The sequence below is a fragment of the Meleagris gallopavo genome, chromosome 3, assembly GCF_000146605.3.
Source record: "Meleagris gallopavo isolate NT-WF06-2002-E0010 breed Aviagen turkey brand Nicholas breeding stock chromosome 3, Turkey_5.1, whole genome shotgun sequence".
Taxonomy (NCBI): domain Eukaryota; kingdom Metazoa; phylum Chordata; class Aves; order Galliformes; family Phasianidae; genus Meleagris; species Meleagris gallopavo.
In genome coordinates, this window is record NC_015013.2 from 10,504,078 (window position 1) to 10,528,482 (window position 24,405).

The window sequence follows — 24,405 nt, forward strand, 5'->3', positions numbered from 1 at the left end:
ACTGCAGCAGGTTCTTATCAAGATTAAAAGATGGTGAGGTTTTTTTGTCTTATTGAATCAGAGAAGCTGGAAAGGTGTGAATCTATGCAGGTTTTCTATGAGTGGGCTCAAAGCCAGTTGTGTGAGTGAAATTGTTTTAAATGGAAGATCGGAAGGGAATAAGAAACAATTTCCTCTGACATCCTAATGCTGTTTTAATTGTTAAAAAGTAGACCTTCTAGGTCATGTCAAGGGCAAAACCAGCTTTCATACTGGTCAAAAAGTTTTTTGGTTGATCCAGTTGTGTATTTCTAGATGTACGGAAGGATTGGCAAAAGCAGCCATTAAAGAGAAATGGAAATCCTTCTGGAAAGACTTCTTTCCTGCTGCATAAAAGACACAGTATTTTCAAATGTTGGAGAGTATAGAAAGCTGGTCAGCCTCGTGTGATTTTAATTCTGGGCAGCTGGAAAATGCAGACTCTTTTCTTAATAGCATCTCTAGGTTCAGAAGGTGCTCAATAGGCTTTCTTTGATGGTTTTTACAAGGAAGGCATTTGCAATGTTGTCACACGATACACGGTACTATTCACTGTTACTTACTGTAGCAGTGTTTGAGTATGGAAGATGTCCAGCTTAGTTATTTTTAAATGTATCAACATCTCTGATTATTTTGCGTATGGCTTTTCCAAGGATTCATTCCCTTCTAAAGAGAACAACTGTAAGGAAATATTTTGTTCATTCTGTTGCAGGTGTGGACATTGCCAGCGTCTCCAGCCAACTTGGAATGAGCTGGGAGATAAATACAACAACATGGAAAACCCACAGGTCTATGTTGTTAAAGTGGATTGTACTACAGACACTCCTCTGTGCTCTGAATTTGGCGTCCGAGGATACCCTACGTAAGTATAGAAGGAGGTCTGGTCCTGTGTCATTCTGTTTTAGTTTTCCATGATCTTCTGCCAACTTGTTGAAGCTAACTTCTAAGCTCTGTGTTTTGGTAGTTTTCTCTGTAGCCCTGTGAATCTCTTATATTCCATTTAATCCTTTTACTGTCTTGCCAAGTATGATGTGATATATGCTACTCTTACTCTTCTTTCTTCCAAAGAAACTGTGTTATGTCTTGGAGATGACTGTTTATTTAAATAAAGTCCAGAATTGTCCTCCTCTCTCTCACAGTACCCTGTTCTCAAGCACCTTCCACAGCCCATGCTTTTCAGTTTCCTTCCCTGGGCTTTCTTTGTCTGGTGTTGCTGCTGACCTCAGCAACAGACTGAACATGACATCCACCCGTGGCTATACTTGCTTTGACCCAGATGAGTGCCACTGATTAGAAGCTGAGAGTTATAAATAGCGACGTCCTCATTGAAATAGGAATTGTCCTTAAGGGCAGTCTGTGGCTTAGTTCCACTAGAAATACCAAGAAACAATGAATTTTACAACTTTATTTTAGTATCCCCAGAAACAAACACTGGTTGCACTTGTATATTTGTATAGTTTATGTTGTGGCACCGTTCCTTACAAAAATAGAAAGAATGGCAGAGACTCTGATTAAGGAAGATTTGAATGGTTATCTATTGTCTTGAGATATGTAGTATCACTTGTATTGTGTTGTTTTTCAGCACTTTCATATGTTCATTTCTTTACAACTTGCGGAATGAGAAGAGAAAGAAAAACATGTAAAGGAAAAAAGAAAAACTGGCCTTTATTAAATCCCCTGTAAAAATTGATATGGGAATGAAAAAAACGTCTTAAGTTCTAGAAGTTATCCTTCAAGTTGAGGGAGGTGTGTGATGTTGAAATGAGTAATTGGGAATAATCAAGAGAGCTGTTGCTGCAGCCTGAGCTGAATTGCTGTGAATTAATAAAGCGTCTTAACTTCCTTGGAATGTTTCACATGTGTAAATTTTTACCTCACTCTTTTCTACATTTTAATCCTTTAGTTTAAAGCTGCTTAAGCCAGGACAAGAACCTCTGAAATACCAAGGCCCTAGAGACTTCCAGACACTGGAAAACTGGATGTTGGAAAAACTAAATGGGGAACCATCTGTAAGTGGAAATGGAATAGGAAAAGGAAATATTTCCTTCTGCAGACTTGCTGTTCTATCTATAGGTTAGGTTTCACTCTCTGGCAGAAAATCTGCTCCTGAGAATAAAAGTCAGGTGAGAAAACGATGTGGAGCAGCTTCCACATAAGTTAGGATATCAGATTTTATTATTATTCTATGAGCTACCTTTTGTTCCTGAATTTAAAACTACAGGAAGTACATAGTGCAGTTTTTAGTGTTTAGCATTTTGATATTTGAAGATTGAATTCTTTATGTCGATTCATTTAACACCTTTAGGCTATAATATCTCTGGAGTAAGAAAAGTGACTTGTCTGTAATACAGGATAAATTGCATAATTTCCTCTTAACAATGTGGGATGCTATCTTTAGCTTGCTTATTAGCTGATAATGTTGTAGTGTACAGAAAGGGATTAAACTAATTGGTTAAATAAGTTGAACTAATATCATCTCTAGGAGAACCATTGGGTTAGCACTTACATGTATTAGACAAGCCTTGCCTAAAACTACATTTTTAATTGCTGTTGCTAATCAAGATAAAACTACATGCTGAGCACAATTAAAAAATGATTATACACAAACAGTGATATTTTTAATAAGTTTACATTAAATGCTTAACTAATTCATGAAATGTACTTCCCTCTTGAATAGGATTCAGAATCTACTGTGGAACCACCAAAAGCCCCCGAACGTAAGCAGGGAATGTATGAACTCTCAGCAGACAATTTCAAGACACACATAGCAGAAGGTAACCTCTTTCATAAGCATGAGATACTTGTTTACAGAGACTTGCCTAGTGGGAAGTGGGAAGCAGAAATATTAGTTCTTAATGTACCTCCTTCCCAGTTAATTTTCCAGTAATGCCTCAGTAAAGAGGATGAATCTACATGCTGTGTAAAAATGCTGTAGTTTATTTACTTACACTTTGCACACCAAAAGAACAGCACTCCAACCAGAAGACAGTAGAGTTAAGGCCAGATTAAATTAACTGTCTGTGCCCATGTGATAACATGAATGAAACAGACACTAAAGCTTCCTGAAGAAACCAATTAATTAATTAGAAACGTGTTAAATGTAAAGGAGGATTTTCTGCAGCAAATTTCCCTGTATGTGTGCCTTATCAGAGAATTACATGGAAATGACAGTAGATTCTTCATTCAGCCATCAGGGAAACACTAAGCATTAAACAGTTTGAGTGGGTTCTGTCAGTGTTAAGTTTAGTGTGTGCATGAATGTTTTAAGATGTATCCATTGGCTTTCATAAACCATTGGAGGAGGTATTCTCATGGTGATATCTGATAGTCGAGCAGCTTTATGATCATCATTTCATGAACAGTAAAGCTGTTGTCCTCTCTTGACTTCAAGAGTGCTTAAATTTAGCTGAAGGCTTAGGAGTTCCACTTGGAAGGTTGACTTTGGTCCTTAAAAATAGTGTCTGTCTACCTTTTTTGTGCTCTAGGGCTTAAAAGATACATTTATTTCTTTCAATCAGAGGAGAGGGTATCACAGAGTAAATGATACTCTGTATCATCATCAAGAATAGCTGCTTTTGATTGTGTGTTCTTAATTAATTCATGAGAAATTTCAGTATGGTCTTTACTTGATCAAAGCAGAGCTAGTCAATCATTTTTGAAGGTATTCCTGATGCAGAATAAGCAAGTTAAGACTAAAGTACTTTCGCAGCTTACATTTCCTAGTGATTTTTGTGGTATCTCTAGTCTGACCTCCTTCTGTGAACAACCCCCAAAACCAGAAATTCTAGAAATTCTAGCCCCCACAGTGGTTCTCAAAGGATTGTAATTCTGTTTAAAAAAGTTTTCCCACAATCACTTTTTTTTTTTCCACCAAATTACGTTGGTTTTTTTTTTGGTTTAATTAAATTCATTTTTATTTTGTATTAAGAGAGCATTGCTTTGATGTGTGCAAAAGCAGGCAGCAACTTGAATTAATAGTAATTCTAATTAAAGGATATTACATATTCTGGTAATCTGCAATTAGGATAATAATTTTAAACAATATATTAGTGTGAGGCAGTAGAGAGACTCTCCTTTCTGTAAAATGCCATGAAATTCTACAAAGGCAGCAGTTTTTGCAAGGTAGAAACAGAGAGAATTGCAAGATGAAGAAAATTATTTAGGCAGCTCATGGACACAGAGCAGTGGTGTTTGCCTAGAAATTTGTAAGTTGAAGTCTAATTTATACTTTGCTTTATGCTGTTATAAATACACATGCCTTGGTTCTTTCTACTCTGTAATAAGGCAAGTGATCGACATAGTAGAATTAGATATTCTAGAAAACTGTTAGGTTTAGTAGTAGTTCTAATGCTTCATTTGTTGGCTTGAGGTTGTAAAGCTGCTTGGATCTTCAGGGAAATTGGCAACACTGAGGGACTGCATACAGTTTTGAAAACCTAATTGCTGAAATATTCTGCCATGGCTTTTTATTCACAGTGTTTCCTATCTTTAACCCAGGAAATACCATGATAAATTTGCAGACAGAGATTAATGCCTAGCCTTTAATGGCAGCCAAATTAATTCCAAAAGAGTTAAGTCTTTTTCTTTTATCTTTCTTCAAAGGTAATCACTTCATCAAATTCTTTGCCCCTTGGTGTGGTCACTGCAAGGCTTTGGCCCCAACTTGGGAACAGCTGGCTCTAGCCTTTGAACATTCAGAAACTGTAAAGATTGGCAAGGTAGGTGACGTACCTTTTCTTAATTTGAAGCTGTTTTGTGCATACGGGTGTTTCAATCAACTGCCTGTGATTTGCAAATAATAGCTTTTAAATCTCTTCATATTCATAGTTCCTATTTTAATTTTATGGTGGTTATTTTCTTCTCGCACATTCAGTATTCTACTTTATGTTGGAAGAGATGGTTGTTTAGTTACAATTAACAGGACTCCCTAATTTTAAGCAAGAACTTATTAGAAACAGTACATAATCCTCCCTGTGTTTCAGAGAGATTTGGGAATAAGTCTAAATACTTTTAAAATTTTTCCTGTTTATCCCCATTGAGCATTCTAAAGTTTTCAGGGGGTCTCCCACCCTAAAAACTGATACCTTGTCCTGCTTTACTATTTCCCTTAGGGATGATAACCAGATTCTGTGGTGTATTTACCATGGGAGTTTGATATTTGTACATGGAGTGACTTCTGTGCAGAGGTATGGAGGTGGTCTGGCAATTCTAGTTACTGGCTTTATTTGCTGACCCATACCTAAGTTCAGGTCACTAATGATGTGAATCTCCCTGTATTTGTCACTAATGGAAAGCTGACAAGGCTCAATTTCCATGTCCTTAAGCTTTCAGATAGGCTCACTGGTCTGAAAGCTTCCATGACACTTAGCAGTGCTGTCTGTCCTGCAGAGAGACAAGAAACCAGCAATCTCATGTCTCTGCTCTCATAGTATTTTCAGCTGTTACTAGGGGTGATGAACTTCACTTTTTTTTTCCCCTATGAAATGCTTTGATAATTGCTAATTCAGATATGCCACAGATGCAGAGAGCAGATCAGCATGGTTAAACTCTAGAGAAGACATGTATCTACTTTTGAGACCAAGTTGATATAAAATACACTCCCCTCTGAGAATAAAGTAGGCAACTAATGTTGCTTTGATACCCTTTGCGCCACATTTGTAAATGCTGATTAACTTTTGAGAACGTGGAGTGCCTGATAAAATCATTGCTTAGCTTAACTATCTTCTTGAAGTTACCATTCTGTTATCCAGAAGAGTATAAACCAAAAATTTTCAGAAGTCATATTCAGTTGTCTGTTGTGTTCACAGTTGTCCCTGTTACTGATATTTGCTCTCTAATGAAGCCACCGAGATTTGTCTCCATGCTTAGTCAGTTTTGTTTAACTGTATACATTATGAAACTGTTTGAAATGTGTTGGCTAAGATTGTAGGTTCTGTAATTAAACAGGAAATACAGCTGTTTCTAAGAAGATTCAACCATGACCTTTGTGTAATGTGGGGAAATAGTGTCTTAGCAGCAATGCTATCTGCTGGCATGGTTGTGTTTAATGTTTAGATTGATCTTCAGTCATCTGGATCAAAGTATTTCTAATGTAAAATTAAAAATCCGAGTGTAGAGCAAAGACTTAAGTGCCTAAGTTATCTGTTTGCTTTGCTTCAGAAAAGATTATGAGCAGGTAACTTTATTAGATTGGTTTATGACAAATTAGAATTGAATGGTGCTACGCACTTGGAATTTCCTTTGGAGTCAAGTTAACTTCCTAGCTGTTGACATGTCTTCTGATTTCAAAGAGTAGTCTTACTTTTAGGTGAAGATATATTGGCTTATCCATTTTTTAAAAGCTCTTGCATGTTAGTATTCCAGTATTTAACTAGAATACTTATGTTCCCATTGTTCTTTGCTGCTGTTTCTTCTCCTTTTTATCCATCCCTCCCTCCCTCCCTCCCTCTGTTGTTCCTCTTGAAATAAAAGCAAAAACACACATAGCCTCCCAATGACACAACCAAAACACTATTTGGAAGGCTGAAATAACTGTTCTCAAGAAAATACTTGGCACTGGCTTTTGCCAAGCTATGTATTGACTGTTCATGTATTTTTCTGGGATTTTTGAATATGACGGAGGCTCTAATACTTATTGTGTGTTTATTTTACACACTGAATGGTTTATAATTTTCTTTTTCAAAACGTAGGTTGACTGTACCCAGCATTATGAGGTCTGCTCTGAAAATCAAGTTCGTGGCTATCCTACGCTCCTCTGGTTTAGGAATGGTGAAAAGGTGAGTCTGCAAGCTCAGCAAAAGATCAGGCTGTTTTTTCCTGATAATACATGGACTACGCTTGGATCCTGGGAAAAAAGATCAAATGGTTGTATATGAGAGTCCAATTGTGACACAAAAGATGTTGCAGGTTTAAACCAGTACTAGAAGAGAGATATTTGATCCACAGGTAAAAGTTAAAACGTTTTGCTCAGTGTTTTTTGCAAACAACTGAACGGTGTTCATAAATCTGAAAGCAGTATCTTGAAGTGTGCTAATGTGAGAGGAATTCTCTCTTTATCTTAAGACTCTACCTCCTATAGAACACTAAATGAAATAGAAATAATAAAAATATATTCAATTTTTATAATATATATCAAAGGGTTCTTATCTGTAAGTGATGCCAGTCTAATGAGTGATGTCTGAGAATGAACATTTTCCTTCATAGAAATCTTCATACAGACTCTGTGAATGAGAGTCTTGTGCACCCAGCTGATGTTTCCCTTGTAGAAATTCAGAGATACCATGTTCTGAAGTCTGGGGAAAGTAAAATATTTATATACTGCATGTTTTAATGCTGCATGCGTGAGCAGCAGCAAACGTGCTGTGAATTGTAGTGTTGCTTATCACGTGTAACTGAAAGAGAGCTCGAATTGGACAAAATGGCACACCCAAGGCTAGAAGCATTTTCAGTTAGCAAGAATTTGGTCTGTTCATGGATTTAGTTTGAAGAACAGGAAATGTTCTGCCGTTGCTCCAGCATGATTTTCCAACTGCTTTATTTTTAACATGGCTACAAAGGGCAAGATAACTTGCCAGAACTGTAATGGCTCAGCGTTGAAAAGTTAGCTGTGTTTTTTCTCAAAAGCCAGACTTTTTTTTTTCCATAATTATTGAAGTTTAAGTTGCAGTGAATAAAGGGTGCAGTGAAAGAACTCAGATCATTGCTATTGTATTTGGTCAATATGAATCTCAGCCATTTGTCTGAACAATGTATTTCTCTTGACATTAAACTGGCCTGTCTCCACTGGCAGTGTTGATATTCCCTGGTGACTTTCTGCCATCATAATCACGTGTTTATTTGTGAGCTGATACAATATATTTAACAGTAAAAAAACCCACAAAAACAGCAACTTTCCAATAATGTAACACAGAGATTCCTGGAAGTCCTTCTAGCCACTGTTGTACTGTTCAGTAACATGGGGGAAGAGGAGGGCTGCTGGTTCAGCCGTCCAGCATTGTTGTCCATAATGCTGTCACCCATTCTGTCATAACTGACTGGCATCACAACACCCATATTGGTTAGAGGTAGCAGAAGCCCTGTGAGGAATGAATGTGGATTGACCCTGTCCTGCTATAATGGATATGAACAAGGTAGCACAGTGAGCTGGTGGGTAGGGCTTTTCAGCAGTGGCAGCAGTGCCAGTGGGTCACCACCGTTGGTGCAGATTTTTATGAGCATGGCATGCAGGCTCTTGTTCATCGCTGGTGAAAATGCAGAGCTAATAGTCATTGTTTTGGAACTGGGAAGTTGCTGTATCAAATGGTATTATTGTGCTCTTCGTAGCTGTTATCATTTCCATGGGAACAAATAGGAGACGTTACTTTTGGAGCGACCTACACCTGTGCTAGCTAAACTGCTCACACACACTCACACAAGCTATTTGATAATTGTAGGGTGACCAGTACAAAGGGAAGAGGGACTTTGATTCCTTGAAGGAGTATGTGGATGCCCAACTACAGAGCTCTGGGAAAGAACCACCAGCAAGCAAACCCACAGAAGCTCCACAGCCACCTGCAGAACCCACCCAGACTGAGGTAGGTGCTCCTGCACTTTGCTACTGTATTAACAGAGTTTCAGCAGCCTGTCCAAGTTTTCCGTGTGTTTCTCTCTCTGTTAGACCCACAATTTCTAGATGTGAGCTGGGCCAAGTATTTTCTTAATTTTCTTTTCAGCAATTAGCGAGGGGAATTGGACCATACATCTTACTGATACTTCTACTAACCTGAGTTAGAGAATGTAATGAACAACTACCTCCTTTTATTTTAATGGTTGCAGTAAGTGATTTAGACAGTGTTGTAAGTGTGGTCTTTTTGGTGTGCTGAACTGCTGGCACCTCCATGTGTGTGACAGCATACTATGTCACTTGCAAGATTCTTACTTTAACCCAAGGAGATGGCATACAGTGGTGAGCCATTGAAAAAAAGCCAAATTTCCATTCTTACAGACTATCTGCAGAAACAGCAAACAAGCAAAGACAATTGAAGATTGATCTAAATGTCTTAGGGCAGTGTGCACTGTGGCAATAAAACTCCTTGGGTTTTGAGGCTTAATCCTGGTTGTAGCAGCTGGAGAGTTTATGAATATTGCCAAGGACTGTCAGGAATATCTTCATCTTTGCATAGCTGTGCTTCACGTCATGTAATTCTCTGTCTTTTTTCATCACTTCTGCATTTCATCTGCCATTTTTCTTGCAGCTGAACATAAAATTGGTATGATAGAATAATTAGGGATAATTTTTAAGCGTTCTGTGTTAGCAAACATGGAAAACACAACTCTGCCCAAAAAGTAAGGGATGGTGATTTACTCTCCTTTGTGATGTACATCATACTTACATAATTAAAAATGTTTATATTATTAATGCAAATACAGCTTATATGCAGCTTCTCACAAGAGAATATTACCCTTCCTATTTGGCTTCTTCCAGTTGGGTTGCTCATCTTTCATAAGGTGGCTTCCAAATAGTGATGTTAGATGCAATTTTCATCTTTCTCAACTTTTTAAATTGACCTCATATTTAGGTATGAGGTATTAACAAGCTGGTGTTAGTACAATGCAGAAAGTAATTAGTCTTCACTTTCTATTTTTAGAGAAATAACATAAACTACATATGATGCAAATTCCCACTTACACCTTGACTGCACCACTGCACTTGCAAAAGGGAAAAGACTATGGGGAGGCAGGGTTTTTTTGCTAAATAATAGTAGATACGGTGTAGAACTAAACTTTTTTCTTTGCAAGTTTACATCTCAACCCAGTATTGCCACAATTTCTTGGTTGTTCACCTTCAAACACCTTGGTTCTGATTTTCTTCTCATGAGTCTACAGGATTCTAGCCCGTGTAGCCGGAAAGCACTGACTGTGATTAGCAGCCACAGCTGGTACCACAGACAGCAAAAGCCATGAGTTCTGACTCCAAATCTGTGTTCCAGTATTGTGTTCCAACCCTGTGCGGGTTCTTATCTTATATGGACGTACTACATGTCAGTCATTTCACAAAAGTTGAACTTTTATATCTGTCAGGCTTCAGAGCAGCCACACTTACCCAAATTACTCAAAAATGATCCAGATGTGTTAAGGCAGAATGACCAACACAGCTGCTGTCATTGTCTGCATTCAAGTCTCTTTTTGGCTTCTCTTCATAAAACTTCCACTGCAGAATTGATAATCCTGGCAGCTGCACTCTTGTGTTTGTTTTGCTTTCATTTGAATTTGAAACCTTTATAGGCATGAGATTCACTCATTTATTTATTTTGAATCCCTCCCATCTGTAAAGGTGTCACACAAAAATCCAGTTAGTTATGGTTCTGTGCTCTCATACAATGTGTGAGGCTGTCTTTAAGCAGTGTGCAGTCCTCCCTTCTCTCCTGTGCCATTGCTTCTGATGTTATCAGGAGGAAAAATTCTTCATGGTATCCATGTGAGTGTGATGTGGTGATGTTCTCCTGGCAGCCAGATATGTGTTTCTGGTAACAGCTTTCCCTGTGTTTGCAACACAGGGATATAGCAGAAGGAGATCAGCTGGCAGGACAATTCTAGTATGCCATAAGTTCCTCATGGAACAAACTCTCCATGAGCCATCACAGGTTTTATGCCAACTGCTCAAATCATTGTTCTTGAAAGGCTTGCATGACAGCCTGTTGAAGTGAAGGTGATTTATTTATTTTTTTTTTTTTGAGCAGATATAAGTTTGCCTGTCAGTAAAGTCCCCTGAAAATGGGCATGTTTTATTTCTTCAGATACGGATCTCTCTAAGGATGGATAGCAGCTAAGGGGTAAATGTGAAGTATATTGCTTTTAATCTTGTTCATACCATCAGTAATGCTGTCTTTCCCAGTTTGAGGTTTCCCTCTCAGGTAGCTAAATGCTCATTTGGCCAGTGTTAAACATACAACAATGATTTTACTTTCCTTTTTTAGCAGGCTACAGTGCTTTCTCTCTCTGAAAAAGACTTTGATGAAACCATTGCTAGGGGAATCACCTTTATTAAATTCTATGCTCCATGGTAAGTAGTTTGTATCTCCTTTTCAGAGTTATTATTTTAATTTGTGCATTAGTTGTTGTAGGCCTTTGAGTTCCTCTGTAGTACTGCATTTGTTGTCTCAATCTAAAGTGCCAATTAACTGAAAAATGAATGCCTTGGCAAGAGTTGCAGCCAAAGATTTGGTCTCTTTTAGCTTTCCTGGGATTCCTCTCTGTGGAAAGGCTGACAGAGAGGCTTTACCTGCAGCTAATGTCAGGTAACAAGGAGAGCAAAGCTTTCTTCACAGGCTTAGCTTGCTCCTATGCCTTGATTAGGGTAAGCTGAAGGAAGGCTGTCGGCAGTGCTGGTTGAGAAAGGAGAACATGCCAGCCATTGGGATCTCTGTGCCACAACCAGCCTCTCTGGGAAGCGTTACTTGAGCACCTGAAAATTGGTACAGACTGTAGAGCTTTGGATAATGGGCTGCCACTCTTCAAATATCTGATTAGAAAACTAATTGGCACAAGTGACAACTTTAACCCTTTATTAAATGCTCTGTGTAATATATTCTTACAGCAACCTGTGGTAGAAATGATTGATGCAGATTTTGGTGTAGGTGCACGCTGAGTTGAAAGCATTGGGGAAAAAAAGTAATGATGTCCTTCTTATCTGGCCTCTGCCATTTCTAGCATATCCAACAGAGTCTAGCATTCAAACTGGGATAAGACCCTAGTGATACAAAAGCACAGAATATTTTCCTTTCTGAGACTAAAAGAATTATTTAAGTTTGTCTCTCTGGTTTTTGGACTTCATCCTATATATATCTGATGGAATTTCAGGAAATTTGTTTGCTATCTTTCTCATCCATTTCCTGGATGATGAAGAAGAAGAAACCTCGTGTGGGAGGACAGAAGAAAATTAAGTTGAATTTCACTGTGTGAAAGATAATGCATCTCTGATTTCAGACCTGCCATCCCACGAGGGATATAGAAAGATCTTTTATTTGTGGCAGTAGATCATAACTATTGCAAAGCAACACAGGCAAATGCAACCTATTTTAAGATGTACTCAGGAGTATCAAAATATTGCTTCTTAACTTTGCCAGTAGGTGTGACTGTGTTTCTGATTGTAAGAAAGAAGTACTAGGGAAACTTTCACTTCTGTATAGTCTAAATGATGCAGTTTTTTCCAGCGTTGTCACTCTTTTTACTGCAGTGTGATTTGCTGCCTGTTTTATGTCTAGATCTGCTTTTGGATGTGGGAATGTATCTGACACCACTGTGTTAAGAAACAGCCCCCACTCCACACACCTTCACGTTTGCTCTGTTTACTGCTCTCTCTTCACTTCCTTTATCCTTTCTGTGCACTGTGGGAGACTGAGATTGATTCTGTGCCCATTCTGCTATGCCACCAGCAGAACTCATTGTTCAATTCAGTATTCAGTTGACACCTGTGCACAAAGTAGAAAGATTCTAGTTGGAACCTAGAGCTTGTTGGCAGATGTAGGAATTGGCCATCTGAGAATCTTATGGAAAAATCACAGATAACTAAAAACAACTGAGAATTTAGATTTACATTTTCCTAATAGCATGGCAATTTAGCCAACTTGTGATAATCTGATGGGGTGTTGCTGGAAAGAATCATGTTCTTAATCAGTATGCTCTCCCTGGCTGTAAAGTTCAGGAAGCCACCATTTAGGAAAATACTGCTTATATTTATGTAGCTGATATCCAGTTTTAGCTCTCAAAGTCATGCTTATGTATACAGTTACAGTGCACTGACTATAAATCACCTTTTTCTCTTCCAAGTGAATTAACTTTCACTGGGCTCAGCAAACACTATTATATTGCTTGCTAGTTGTGTCCTTCAGTTAGTTTTGGATAAATATTCATGCTAACTTGCATAATAAGCATAAAAATCATCCTGTTTCTGTTAGGTTTTGTGCATAGTTTTGTGCAGTGCTTTTATACTGTTGTACATTAACAAGGTGGTTTAAACGTATGTAGGTTTGTGTTAAGTGAACTTTAGCAGAGATATCTTTCATTGTTTTTGTGAATGCCCTGATGTAGCTTCGGGGCAATTAAAGGGCTGTTCTAATTACCCAATTAAGGTGCAGCTGGTTAGAATAGAATGAGCACAGCCTTAAAGTCTGAAGCACTTTGGGAGTTCTTTTTGAAAGCAATAAGAAGTTCGGTTTATTAACTTGGCCAAGTCCTGTTCAAACTATCAACAACATTAATACTTTACTATAATTCCTGCCATTTTACAACATCATTTTTTTTCTTCTGACACTAGTCCTTCAGTGTGTACCCTGTGGACTGCATTCTCATGTTACTACAGAGGGAATATATACCCTTGTCCCAGAACGTAAGGGGAATAAAGTTGAAATAGGCTTTTTATATTGATGATGTTACTGGAACTATTCTATATGTAATGCAAATCAGAATAGGGTCTGATATTCCTTCTGCTAAGTGAAACTTATTGACTGCCACACCACTCCACTGTGGCTGTATCTGAAAGCAGAGTGATAGTATTAAACTTCAAAGTAAAGTTTTTCCCAGAAAGTTTATGCACTCTAAATGGAAAAGTGCATTCAACTCAGTGTGTATCTCAGAGAATCTGTGCTGAGAAAGGTGTCTATTAAAATTGAATTTCCATCACCAGGAGTTGCTACTTTACTCAAGGAGGCAATTAGGAACTGGAGGAAATTCAGTAGGGAAATCAAAATCTCATTTAGGTAATTAAACTCAGGCCATTTAAACTAAACATAAATGGCATATACTACCTGATGAACTATTATTAATTAATTCATTGTTTGAAAAGCTTAATTAGTAGTGCAAACATTCTTTATCTTGTTCAAAACACATTCATATCTACGTGACTGTGTTTTTCATTTAAAAATTCTCTGTACTCATCTTTATTTGGTTTTGTTTTCCTCTGTGAAGTGCTGACAACCAGAATACCATTCCAGAAGAAGAGAGTGAAAACTACCTCAGTGTTGTACTTAGAGGATACCATTCACTTCTGTTTCTGTAGCTCATTTGACTGACATAACAGTGCAAGGGAGTTGGAGGCCTAAATCATTAGGGGATAGGAAAGGCAGCTTGTTAAACTTGCAGATATTGCAGTAAGACAGAGATAAACGGGAAGGTGTATCTGCTAAACAAATCTCTTTCTTTGTTTCTAGGTGTGGTCACTGTAAGAACTTGGCTCCGACTTGGGAGAGCCTTGCCAAAGAGCAATTTCCAGGTTTGACTGATGTCAAAATAGCAGAAGTAGACTGCACTGTAGAACGTAACGTCTGCAACAGATTTTCTGTAAGTGTGAAAGAGCTGTAATGAACTGGATAGTATTGTGTACCAAAGCTAGAAGCTCCAGCATGCAGCCCAGCTGGTTACTGTGTTGTGGGTGCCTGGTGACAGCACAACCGTGTTCTTCATTAGCAAAAACAAACAAAAATGTAGCTCAGAAATGCACCTGATGGCACGGTTTCTTTCATTGATAGTTTGCTCCTCAGACTTGGTCATTCTCATTACTGGAAAAAGGTGAAGGAGTCCCTGCTTTGAGAAGCAGCAGCCCTCTGTGAAACCACCAGTCTTGTGGTTTCTTCAGCCACTGAAATGTTCTCTTCCTAGAAAATAAAGGTTGGCTTGTGGATCTGGTGGCCACACAATGGAAGATAAAGCTGGCATTCAAGTTGCTGATGGAAGAGCCTAGAGTACCATGTATTTTCCCACCTAACAATTTTTAGAAATTGCAGGTTGGCAATGAAAGTTCTGGTGCTTTTGTGTTATGTGTGTGTGGTTTTTTTTTTCTTCTTTTTTAAATTAAATTGACTTATTTGTTTAGAGTGGTTTGGTAGCTTTTCAGAGTCAGATACTAATAGCAGTGAGTCTAGAAATCAGTAACAAGTTTTGTTTGTGTGTGTGTCTTTTGAAGGTACGTGGATATCCTACGCTTCTGCTTTTCCGAGGTGGAAAGAAAGTCAGTGAACACAACGGAACGAGAGATCTGGAATCACTGCATAGCTTTGTTTTGCGTCAGGCAAGGGATGAATTGTAATAAAAGTCTCAATGCTCTGTCCCTGGCTGTCTCTGTACGGTAGTTGAGGGATTTAAGGCATTGCTAATTTTCAAATAGTATGTTGGGGGGTGGGTGGGAATTGGGGCTTTTTTGTTTACTGGTTTGTTTTTAGGAAATGGAATGTACTGAACATTGGTATCTTCCCTCTGTGTGTGTTAAAGACAAGTTACCCTACTTGTGAAGGAAAACTAACAAGTAGTTACTGTGCAAACGGAGAATATTTTCAGTATCAGTAGTATTGCTACATTTCTGCATTCCCGCAATCAAGTGTAAATGGATTCCATTGAGACTAAAATATATTAAGAAAATCAAATTAAGGGCACCAGCAGAATATTTTTGTCTTCAGGTTAGATTTGGTTAAAAAAAGTAATCCTTCCAAACTGCACACTATTGCTAGAAAGCTAAAAGCTGCAGCTGTATTAAATAACTACTGCCTCTACGATGGTACTTCCAACCTGTTTGTCTTAATATGGCTGTTGGTTAAGAAATGAAAAGTCACAGGAGGCTGAAAACACACATTTGGAAGATACCAGGCCACCATGAGCTGTTTCCTGTTAATCCTCTCTGCATGAGAGGTCAGCCATAATGAAAGCAATGGTACTGTAACATGTGCCTGAACATTACTGATGCCATAGTGTACGTGTCAGGTGGATGTTTTTTGTTGTAGACTCCTTTTTAGCTCCAGAGGAGTAACTATGCTCTACTTATATAGAGTCAAAGCAAACTGGCTCTATTATAGCAACTTCGTTAATATTAAATGATCAGTTACACCTCACAGCTGATTACATGCATTTCCTACCTTCACCTGAATCCAGACTTTGTGTTGACCTGCTCTTTAGTCAGAGCACTTGGAGAACAAGTAGTACAATATAAGTAATTTTTCCATTCTGTTCGACAGTTATCTAAAATAGTTCCCCACTCTATTTGAGCCTTAACCTTTTTTCCAGGTGTAAGTGTTGCTAAGTTTGAATGTTAGGCCCAAGCACTCCCTGTTGCCTTCAATTATGATACGGATCTATTCTTTGGTGCATAAGATGCTCCATGTTTGACAGTTGAAAGCCAAAGAATGTACACTGCAGGTACTGTCACAGTACAATGACAGCAGCAAACCAAGGACTGAATTCTGCCATCCCGTGTGTGTGCACAGAAACTCATGGAATGAGTATGACAAACTACAGGCTAATTTGACTAATCTGTCAAAATGCTGATTTTATCCATCATATGGAGTAGGTTTGTTTTCAATTTAAAAAAAAAAAAGCAAAACAGTAATGAACTTTGAAATCAGTGGGTAGCTCCTGGTACTTCACTTCACTGTCTGTCAAGAACCTTGTGGTTCTGTTCAATTTAAAAATGTGCAAGGGTGAAAAATCCACAATGGAAGCTAAGTGTTGTACTGGCAGATGTGTTAGATCAATGTACGTACTTCTGCCTTAAAGGAAGCCTTTATTATCATGTTTTTAACAACTTTCTAGTGAAGCACAATCTCATGAGTTTCTTGTATAAAATCGAAGTGATACAATTGTTTACACTGAGATTTTTCTAAATAAAAACTTTTTTAAAAAGCAGTCTTTCTATAAATGATACAGCACAATGAATATACAGTGAAAAGTGCAATAAATTATAGCTTGTATTTACAAGAAGCCTTTTAAATGCAAGAATCAAGAGGTAAGTGCATTTAATACAAGTTTAATATTGATCAAAACAATTTGCTGTTAGCTTCTGCTAGACAAACCGTGGCTACCGTGTGAATGTATCCTTTATACCAGTTTGTTAGTTGCGTGAGTTGAAGGGGAAAGGTTGGCCAAATATTTGAATAAGTAAGTTGCTGACATTTTGTCTTCCTGTAAATAAATTGTCCAACTAGAGAATGAATGGCCCCTAAACTTTTACGTCTGAGTTACAGCTGGAGAAGTGTCCAGACTTCCTTCCTGGGCAAATGGTAGTAAGATGAGGCAGCTCCACTCAGGGAGTGGAAGGAAGTCATGTAAGAACAAATATGTGAAGTTACACTACTCACAGTCAAACACTGATCAGGAAAGATCAGCCACGATGTAAGTTCATCTAGTATTTCTAACACAGGGTGCAGCCAAGCCATCTTACTCTTATAGCATCAGATTAAACTGTGCTCAGAGACCAAGGGACCCAAAAGATTTGCTTTGGCACAATGCATACTATCATGACAAGTTTCAGAGAAGACTAACAGGAGAGGTGTAACAGCTGATCCTTATAGACAAAAGGCAATTCCTACTCTTAGAAATTTCATATTGCTATTGTACACATGGTATATACTAAGTCTGATGTAGTAACAATGCTTTCTTTAGCGACCCTCTCCCCTCAAAAAAACTCACTGGTTTTGGGTGTTGGATGTCCATCTGCTTAAACTGTAGCACACATCCAAGCAACTGATAAGGCCAAGCTGCTAGGTGAGATTAAGACCATCCCAGCCAAGTAAGCACGTGTGCGGGCATATTGCTGCTTTGCGAGCTCCAGTTGCAGAGCTGAGCAGCCACTGCAGCTTAGGGTCGCATTTTAAGAATTCCAGCTCTTTGCTCACACCACACCATGTGGTTCCACAAGCCCTTTCCTCGCACAAGGCACATAAATGGTGTTTTGAAAGGTGATTCATCAACTTTTTTTTTTTTTCCACTGTCAGGTAGTTCATGGAAGTATGGAAGGTAGTATGGAAGTTCATGGTAGAATCACAGAGTCCACATGAAGACTGTTTGTCAGTGACATCCACAGGCTCTTACTACCATATTCCTGTATTTCTTCAAGATTACATTAGAATTATCATCAAAATAAAGAACTGATATGGCATTTAGTTTGGTAGGTGCACAGCATGGTTTGGGAACGTAATCAGGATTCATAAGATGAACCTGTTGTTGAAAAGAAAACATAATTGATATGATGGTAACTCACTCACTTACAAACTCACCTATGGCTTTAGCACAGGTCTTTCTGGAGACTTACCAGAGTTTGTACGATGGCATGGTTGGTTGCGTTCATATGTGCGTTGAGTGGAAAGGAGCACTCCCCATCACAGTAGTTGGCTGCATAGCCCTTTGGAGCGATTATCCAGTCCTTTTTAGGAAACAAATGGAACGTGATTTAAATTAAAAAGTTGCCAGCTTCTACAGACAACTGCACCCAATTAAGACCAGCTGAAAATTTTCCACTAACTTTTTCTTGAGGGGGAAAATGTGTTTTCACTGAAGGTTTTGTTTTTTGTTTTTTTTTGTAAGCTGTGACTTTTCCATGGACACCGATGTTCGTGTCCAAAGAATGGTGCATTGCTACGCGCTTCGCTGCCACAAATGAAAACAGTTTTATTTCCAAAACTGCTGCTGTGGCACTTTGTGAGGATTGTGGTTTGGACGCGTTTATGCTCCAATGTTTCCTGCAGGTTAGGTCCTCTGGCTGAACTACCGCTAGGGCCACTGGAGGAAGTTTCATCTGTCTAAATTCTCTACACATGGGGAAGAACGGCCTCCTTGAGCTGCAGGTGGCAAGGCTCTCCCAGCAAGGAACACAATGCCATAGGAAAAAAAAGTGATGTTTCCCCATAGGGATAACACCAAGAAAATTACAGCTTTTCTCCTGCTGCTACAAATGAGCCAAGAGTAAATTAAAACCAAAAAATGGTCCTTGTGTTAACAGTGCAGAAAGGTGTTTTTAAAGAGTCATCGTCGCCAATTATCAGGAGACACTTCTCCCTTGGCATCAGGTGTCAACACACATCTGGGTTAGCATGAATTTTGCCACAGCAGTAACTAAGCAGCCAGCAACTGTTGCCACAGCTTTCTAACTAAGCTGGTGGCGTGATTGCTGACACAAGGATTCCAGGGCACACCAGAACTACTCCATCATTTGACATACTCATTCAGCCATAATTTGCTCCTGGTTAAGCAAGCTGCTTTTTGTAAAGCAGGCACTCTCCTGATACACAAGCAAGCACTGATTAAGTAAATACATTTGTGGTTTAGTGCTGTATAAGGGAAGCACTGCAAAGGGTGTGGAGGGGCAAGGTTTTGCAAGCTCTGCACACAAAAAGGTGCTGAATTAAAAAAAGAAGAGGACATTGACTGAAATGTGACATTTAATGCGCTAGAGTCTGGGCCCTAAATAGCTTGCCTGAGACACCTCCCTAGCCTTGCAGTGTTGCAACTAAAACCAATCTTTGGTCTTCCCACTGCAACCAGTGCTAACTTCTGGGGGCACCAGTTAGGGATTTTAACATAAGGGGAAGGTTAATATTGGGTTGATGACTAGAAAGACTTGGTTTTGTTAAAACTGGAACTTAAACCATTTGTTTTTCCTTATCATTAGAGGTATGCAGATACAAGTCCTTGCCGTGACTCCCATGAGTGACAGAGGATGGCTGCATATCTGTATCTCATAAAATATCACGCTTCCTCTGGATTCTGTCAAATGTCACAACTATCAATATTTATTTGCTCTTCCCCGTGACTGGTTTTAGCAGGGAGACACAAGGGACATTTTAAAGCATAATGGCAACCTTGAGTGGAATTACCATGACACTGTTTAGCTAACATTTCATAACAAAATGTCTAGTTTATCCAGTGAGAAACATCACACACCTGCCATCCCAAGTCTTGGAAGCTAACGTAAAGTTCATGCTTTCTGCACGCTGTTTTTAAGTCACTGCTGTTGTAATCTGTTAGGATAAAAAAGAACAAAACAGGAATTTAGAAAGTTAAAGAGGCAGAGCATCACTGCAGCACACAGCTGGGCAGATGTGTGCACTGCAGAGAAGAGTGCTTTGGACAGCCAAAGCAGGGCTGAGATTTTTAAGATACCTATGGGAATGATCGCACCCAAGTAACAGTGACTGGCTTAGAACTCCTTCATCCTCCCTTAAAAACCTGATGAGCAGTGCTCATAAAACACCTCCACTAAAATAATTTCTTAAAAATAAATCTCTGCTCCATCACCCAGCACGTGCCACATCTCTGCTGCCGCTCATGCTTCCAATGCACACTTCCCCAGGGTACATTCACAACACACACAGTTCCTGAGGGCATCACAAGCCTCGGAGGTTCCTTGTTGCCCTGTGCTGGTTAGCAGAAGTCCTTGCACAGCTCTGATGTCCTGCAGCCAAAAAAGCCATGTGCCTTTCCCCGAGCTTGCCCAGTTGGCGTCTCCACATTGCACAGAGGTGCTTCTCAGACCTGTATTAACCATACTTTGCAAAACTTCCCACAGCCCACCACCACACGTTGATCTGCAGATGACACAAGAGTTGACAAGCTCTCACCATTAACTTGATCTGTGTTGCCACCATTGCACAGAGTAGCACAGGATGCTCAGCTCTGACCCTTGCCATAGCATACAGTGAAGTTCTGACCATGCAGAAGTTGCTCAGACATGCCTATAAAATGCAGCTTTTGACTGTAAATGAAATTTCCTCTCTATATTTGGAAAGTGAGGCGGCTCCAAGCACGAGCACCTGGGACCATGGTGAAGGGAGGACTCATGCTGTGACAGAGGGGCCTTTCACTTCCCCATTGCTGCCCAGATCCAGCTGAGCTGTGTGGCCCAGCAGCCATGCCCAAGACTCATGGCAGGGCAAAGAAAACACAGCACCTGTGGCAGGAAACAAAAGAGCCAGCCTTCAGCATGGATGGGGACACCAACGTTTGTCCCATAGGCAGGGCCTGGGGCCTGGCCTCCCAGCTCTCTACCAATGGGGCCTCCACTCCTGTTGCACGCTCTGCCTGCGGCTCGGCAGGCTGACATACAAAGGCGGATGCCACATGAGGATGCCGAGGCCTCATTTTGGCCAAGCAGCCCCCAGTGCCCCTAACGCTGCGTGAAAGGGCACGGTCCCAGCACAGCTTTCCACAAACGTGGCAGCTGGGATAGAAAAATATTTTTAGTGACTTTTTCCTTGGCTCTGAATAAGCCTTTCTTTTTCTTCCCCCACCCCGCCCCCCCATCCCACCAACCCTAAGTTGGGGAACTACAAATGCAAATATTTATTCAAAAGAAAACTATAATACTAAAAGCACATCCAACTGACATTAAGGGCAGCCCAGTAACACAGCTGGGTACAGTTAACACCGAGGTCTGAAAAAAGACCCACACCTCAAAACAAACCCAGCCTCCAAACCACCACAGATTAGGGAGCTGTTTTTAGAAGCAGTTTGGGTTTTAAACATTTGGGATTGCATTTCAGGCTTTCAATAGCTTTGCTTCAATCACAAACGTAACCAGGTGAGCAGAGCTGGCTCTCAGGCTGCTGCAGCATAAACATGTGCTATTTCAGCCATGCCCAGTAGCTCAGGCTTTTTCTGTTCAACCTTTCCATTTGCAAACCAGACCTACCAAGCCGTAACCAGGGTGTGGGTTGGTTTGTTTTGTCGCTTGGGTTGTTTGTTTTGTTTTTTTTGTTTTGTTTTTAAAGAAGCTTTTTGGTCCTTGAAATTCCTATCATGAGATGTTTCTAAAGGATCTGGTCATAATGAGGGGGAAAAAAATGAGAAGATACTTTTGGTGGTCAAAGGTTAGTACTTGAAAACACTACTTAATTATTCTATGAGAAACATGGTATTTGGTAGGTAATATTTAAGGAGAAGAGGAGGCTCAAGGGAGACCTTATCACTCCCAGCAACTTCCTGAAGGGAGGGCTGCAGTGAAGTGGGAATCGGCTTCTTCTCCCAAGTAAAAGCGATAGGACAAGAGGAAATGCTCTCATGTCACACCAGGGGAGGTTCAGGTTGGATATTAGGAAAAATTATTCTCAGAAGGAGTGGTGACACACTGGAATGGCCTGCCCAGGGAGGTGGTGGAGTCACTGTCGCTGGAGGTGTCCAAGAGACGTTTAGATGTGCCACTGAGGGATGTGGTTGGTGGGCATGGTGGAGATGGGTTGGACTAGATGATCTTAGTGGTCTCTTCCAACCTTAATGATTCTATGACTCTACTCCTAACCAAGGAGGCAGAACTACAGTATTTCCCAAATATGAGTTACTCCAATTACCTGTGGGAAAGGGAAGAAGGTGAGGGAAGTAGAGAAAACAGGTGTGGGAAGGAAGACTGTGAGCAATCAAAAGTTTAAGAAAACAGAGGAAAAAAATTACTGCTTAACAAACAGAACATACTATCAGTCTGTTCTCACACTGTGTGAAACTGGCCCTAAAAAATCCTGCATGTCACCAAATTCATACCCTTCATTGCTCACCAGCTACTGTCCATCCCAGGTGGACATCATCACACATAATGATCCATTCCTGATGGTTTGGGGCTTGGCACATGCCCTACAGCCACATAATTATGAGTCAAAAAAGAGTTTTTGATCAAGAGCTCAAGCTCACTGAACTAGTGAACCTGGCCTCCATGACACATTATCCCCAGTCCCTGGAAAGCAGTGTCAGCTGCTCCAGACCAGTGTGCTCAACTGTTTTAGCCCAAATTGCCATGCTTAGTGCCAGAGGCATCCACAACTTCTGAGAGTCCACAGAGCTGCTAGAGTTCCTATAAACTCACTGTAGATTTAGTGCATTTTCTGGTTGGGTACACCAGCTTGGCACTTGCAAGAGGCTGCAAGACTAAAAAAAATCAGCAGCAACAAAGAAAACAGCTATCAACCTCTTGTTCTGCACTTAAAATTAGTCTCAAGGCTTCTTATATGTAAGGGCAGTCCCAGCAGCATAAGTAGGTGGCTCTTCTCTGTTGTGCCTGCCCTCAGTGAGGTCTCACCACAATGCAAGCCTGCTCCTCTGCCAGCACAGATGTTTCTCTTAAGGCTGGACACTGGCATTTACATCACTGAAAAAGGAGAGGGAATAGTTTGACCCTAATGATCTTCCTCCTACTGATAGGTACACACCAACCTCAGATTTCCTACAACCTCTCCCATGTTAAGTGCTGGCAAAGGAGATATAAATATTTACTGAGATTGAGCTGCCTGAGAATACCCTCACTGCTCCCAAGGTGCCAGTTTACCAAATTCCACAGGGTAATTAATTGCCTCTGTAGTCCCAGATAGCTCTGACAGAGGTCTCTGAGGCCAACCACTTCTCCTTGGTGTTTGACTTTGGTGATCAGTCCAGATGAAGCCAGTGTAAACCGATCATGTGGATAACAACAGCCCACTTTACATGAAAGCAGCCTGCTGTGGGGGAACAAGGGGAGATGTCAGGCTGGAGAGGACATGTACGTGGCAGCACACATAGGAGGGTTGGCCATGCTGCACCTTTAGTGGGCCTCTAAATGGAAGATTTGTTGCAAGACAGCATTTATGAACAACATCCCTACCACTGTGGGATCATTTGGCCTCATTCACCTTTAGTTTTTGCATGCACTGCCCTTTGTGGCACTGATCTCCCACATGCACAGGATAACCTGCCTGAAGCACTACACAGCATATGAATCTTCGCATGGAAGTGCTGCCTTGAGGGCCCCCTGCTTTGATGGAGCACCTCATATTATTCACCCTGGAGCCTCTGACGCTGAAGAGAAGGACCCAGGAAGGGAGTGTTTTATGAATCACAGAGCATCCTGAATTGAAAGGGTCCCACAAGGATCTCTGAGTTTGATTCCTGGCTCCACACAGAACCACGTAAAATCAGTCATGGAGGAGCTGACCATGGAGTAGCAATGCTTTAGCACTCAGTGGCTGTTGCCTTTTGAGTTGAAGATTCTCCAGCTCTTCTGGTAACAACATGGTCAGCCCAGAGCCTGGGGCCATGGGCTGAACCTACTGCAGAAATGGTTTGGCAATGGCCTCCAGACCTCACAAGAAACAGAGAAACACCTGCACTCTCCTCCCAGCCACCTCGTGCCTCCATGTCCTGGGCCTGAGCTGATGCATGATTTTCTGCCTCAACAACCAAAACCACTTTTTCTTTTATCCTGCTCATCCTCCTTCTGCAGATGAGCAGAGTTCAGATCCAGGAATGCATTGACGCAGGACTCGATGTCAAAGCAGTTCATAGCCATGGGGGTTACTCAGTTCTGCGTTATATAAGCCGGCTCCAGTTGTAACTACGTGTTTGTAATTCAGGGAAATAAGTGTTCTTGGCGAAAAACTACAGAGTATTTGGATTCTTATGCCACAGCCATAACCTTAGCTTCTAAGTGCTTGGTACTGACTGCAGGACAAGAACTGCACATCACTGGGGACACAGCAGGATCCCAGCTCTGCAGGCAGCAGCGTGCCTTTGCACAGTCCTTGGCTCACCAGATCCAGTGCCAAATCCAGCAGTATATTTCAAGGGCTCCTAACAGTGAGACTTAGAATTCTTTCCATTTTTAGATCATTTTGGATTTTTATTTTTTTTTTT

General features: G+C 40.3%; 2 protein-coding genes across 3 annotated transcripts in view; one reads left to right on the forward strand and one right to left on the reverse strand.

The window, feature by feature from the left end:
• Positions 1-706: 706 nt before the first annotated feature.
• Positions 707-16,357, forward strand: TXNDC5 (thioredoxin domain containing 5). 2 transcript variants are annotated; one of them, XM_010708376.3, is made up of 9 exons: positions 707-880; positions 1,922-2,027; positions 2,696-2,792; positions 4,621-4,736; positions 6,708-6,794; positions 8,451-8,591; positions 10,977-11,059; positions 14,205-14,334; positions 14,957-16,357. In XM_010708376.3, exons 1-9 carry the CDS (start codon positions 792-794, stop codon positions 15,077-15,079), a joined length of 972 nt encoding a protein of 323 aa, XP_010706678.1. In that variant the 5' UTR covers positions 707-791; the 3' UTR covers positions 15,080-16,357. The 2 variants fall into 2 exon arrangements, with proteins under 2 accessions (XP_010706678.1, XP_019469301.1); XM_019613756.2 differs by having other exon boundaries at positions 708-880; positions 10,974-11,059.
• Positions 16,358-17,730: 1,373 nt separating this feature from the next.
• The window catches only part of BMP6 (bone morphogenetic protein 6), an 83,910-nt gene continuing 77,235 nt past the window's right edge, over positions 17,731-24,405 (reverse strand). The window contains exons 5-7 of the mRNA XM_010708455.2: positions 19,699-19,775; positions 18,071-18,181; positions 17,731-17,976 (exon numbers count right to left, since the gene is read on the reverse strand). Coding sequence (XP_010706757.2) covers positions 17,827-17,976; positions 18,071-18,181; positions 19,699-19,775 — 338 coding nt within the window. The 3' untranslated portion in view covers positions 17,731-17,826. The remainder of the gene's footprint in view (positions 17,977-18,070; positions 18,182-19,698; positions 19,776-24,405) is intronic.

Excerpts from the sequence above, each read along its gene's own strand:
- TXNDC5 (XM_019613756.2), top strand. The coding sequence starts at position 792 with ATGGAAAACCCACAGGTCTATGTTGTTAAAGTGGATTGTACTACAGAC. Across the intron at positions 2,793-4,620 it reads CAAGACACACATAGCAGAAG|GTAATCACTTCATCAAATTC; the intron begins GTAACCTCTTTC and ends CTTTCTTCAAAG. Across the intron at positions 4,737-6,707 it reads AAACTGTAAAGATTGGCAAG|GTTGACTGTACCCAGCATTA; the intron begins GTAGGTGACGTA and ends TTCAAAACGTAG.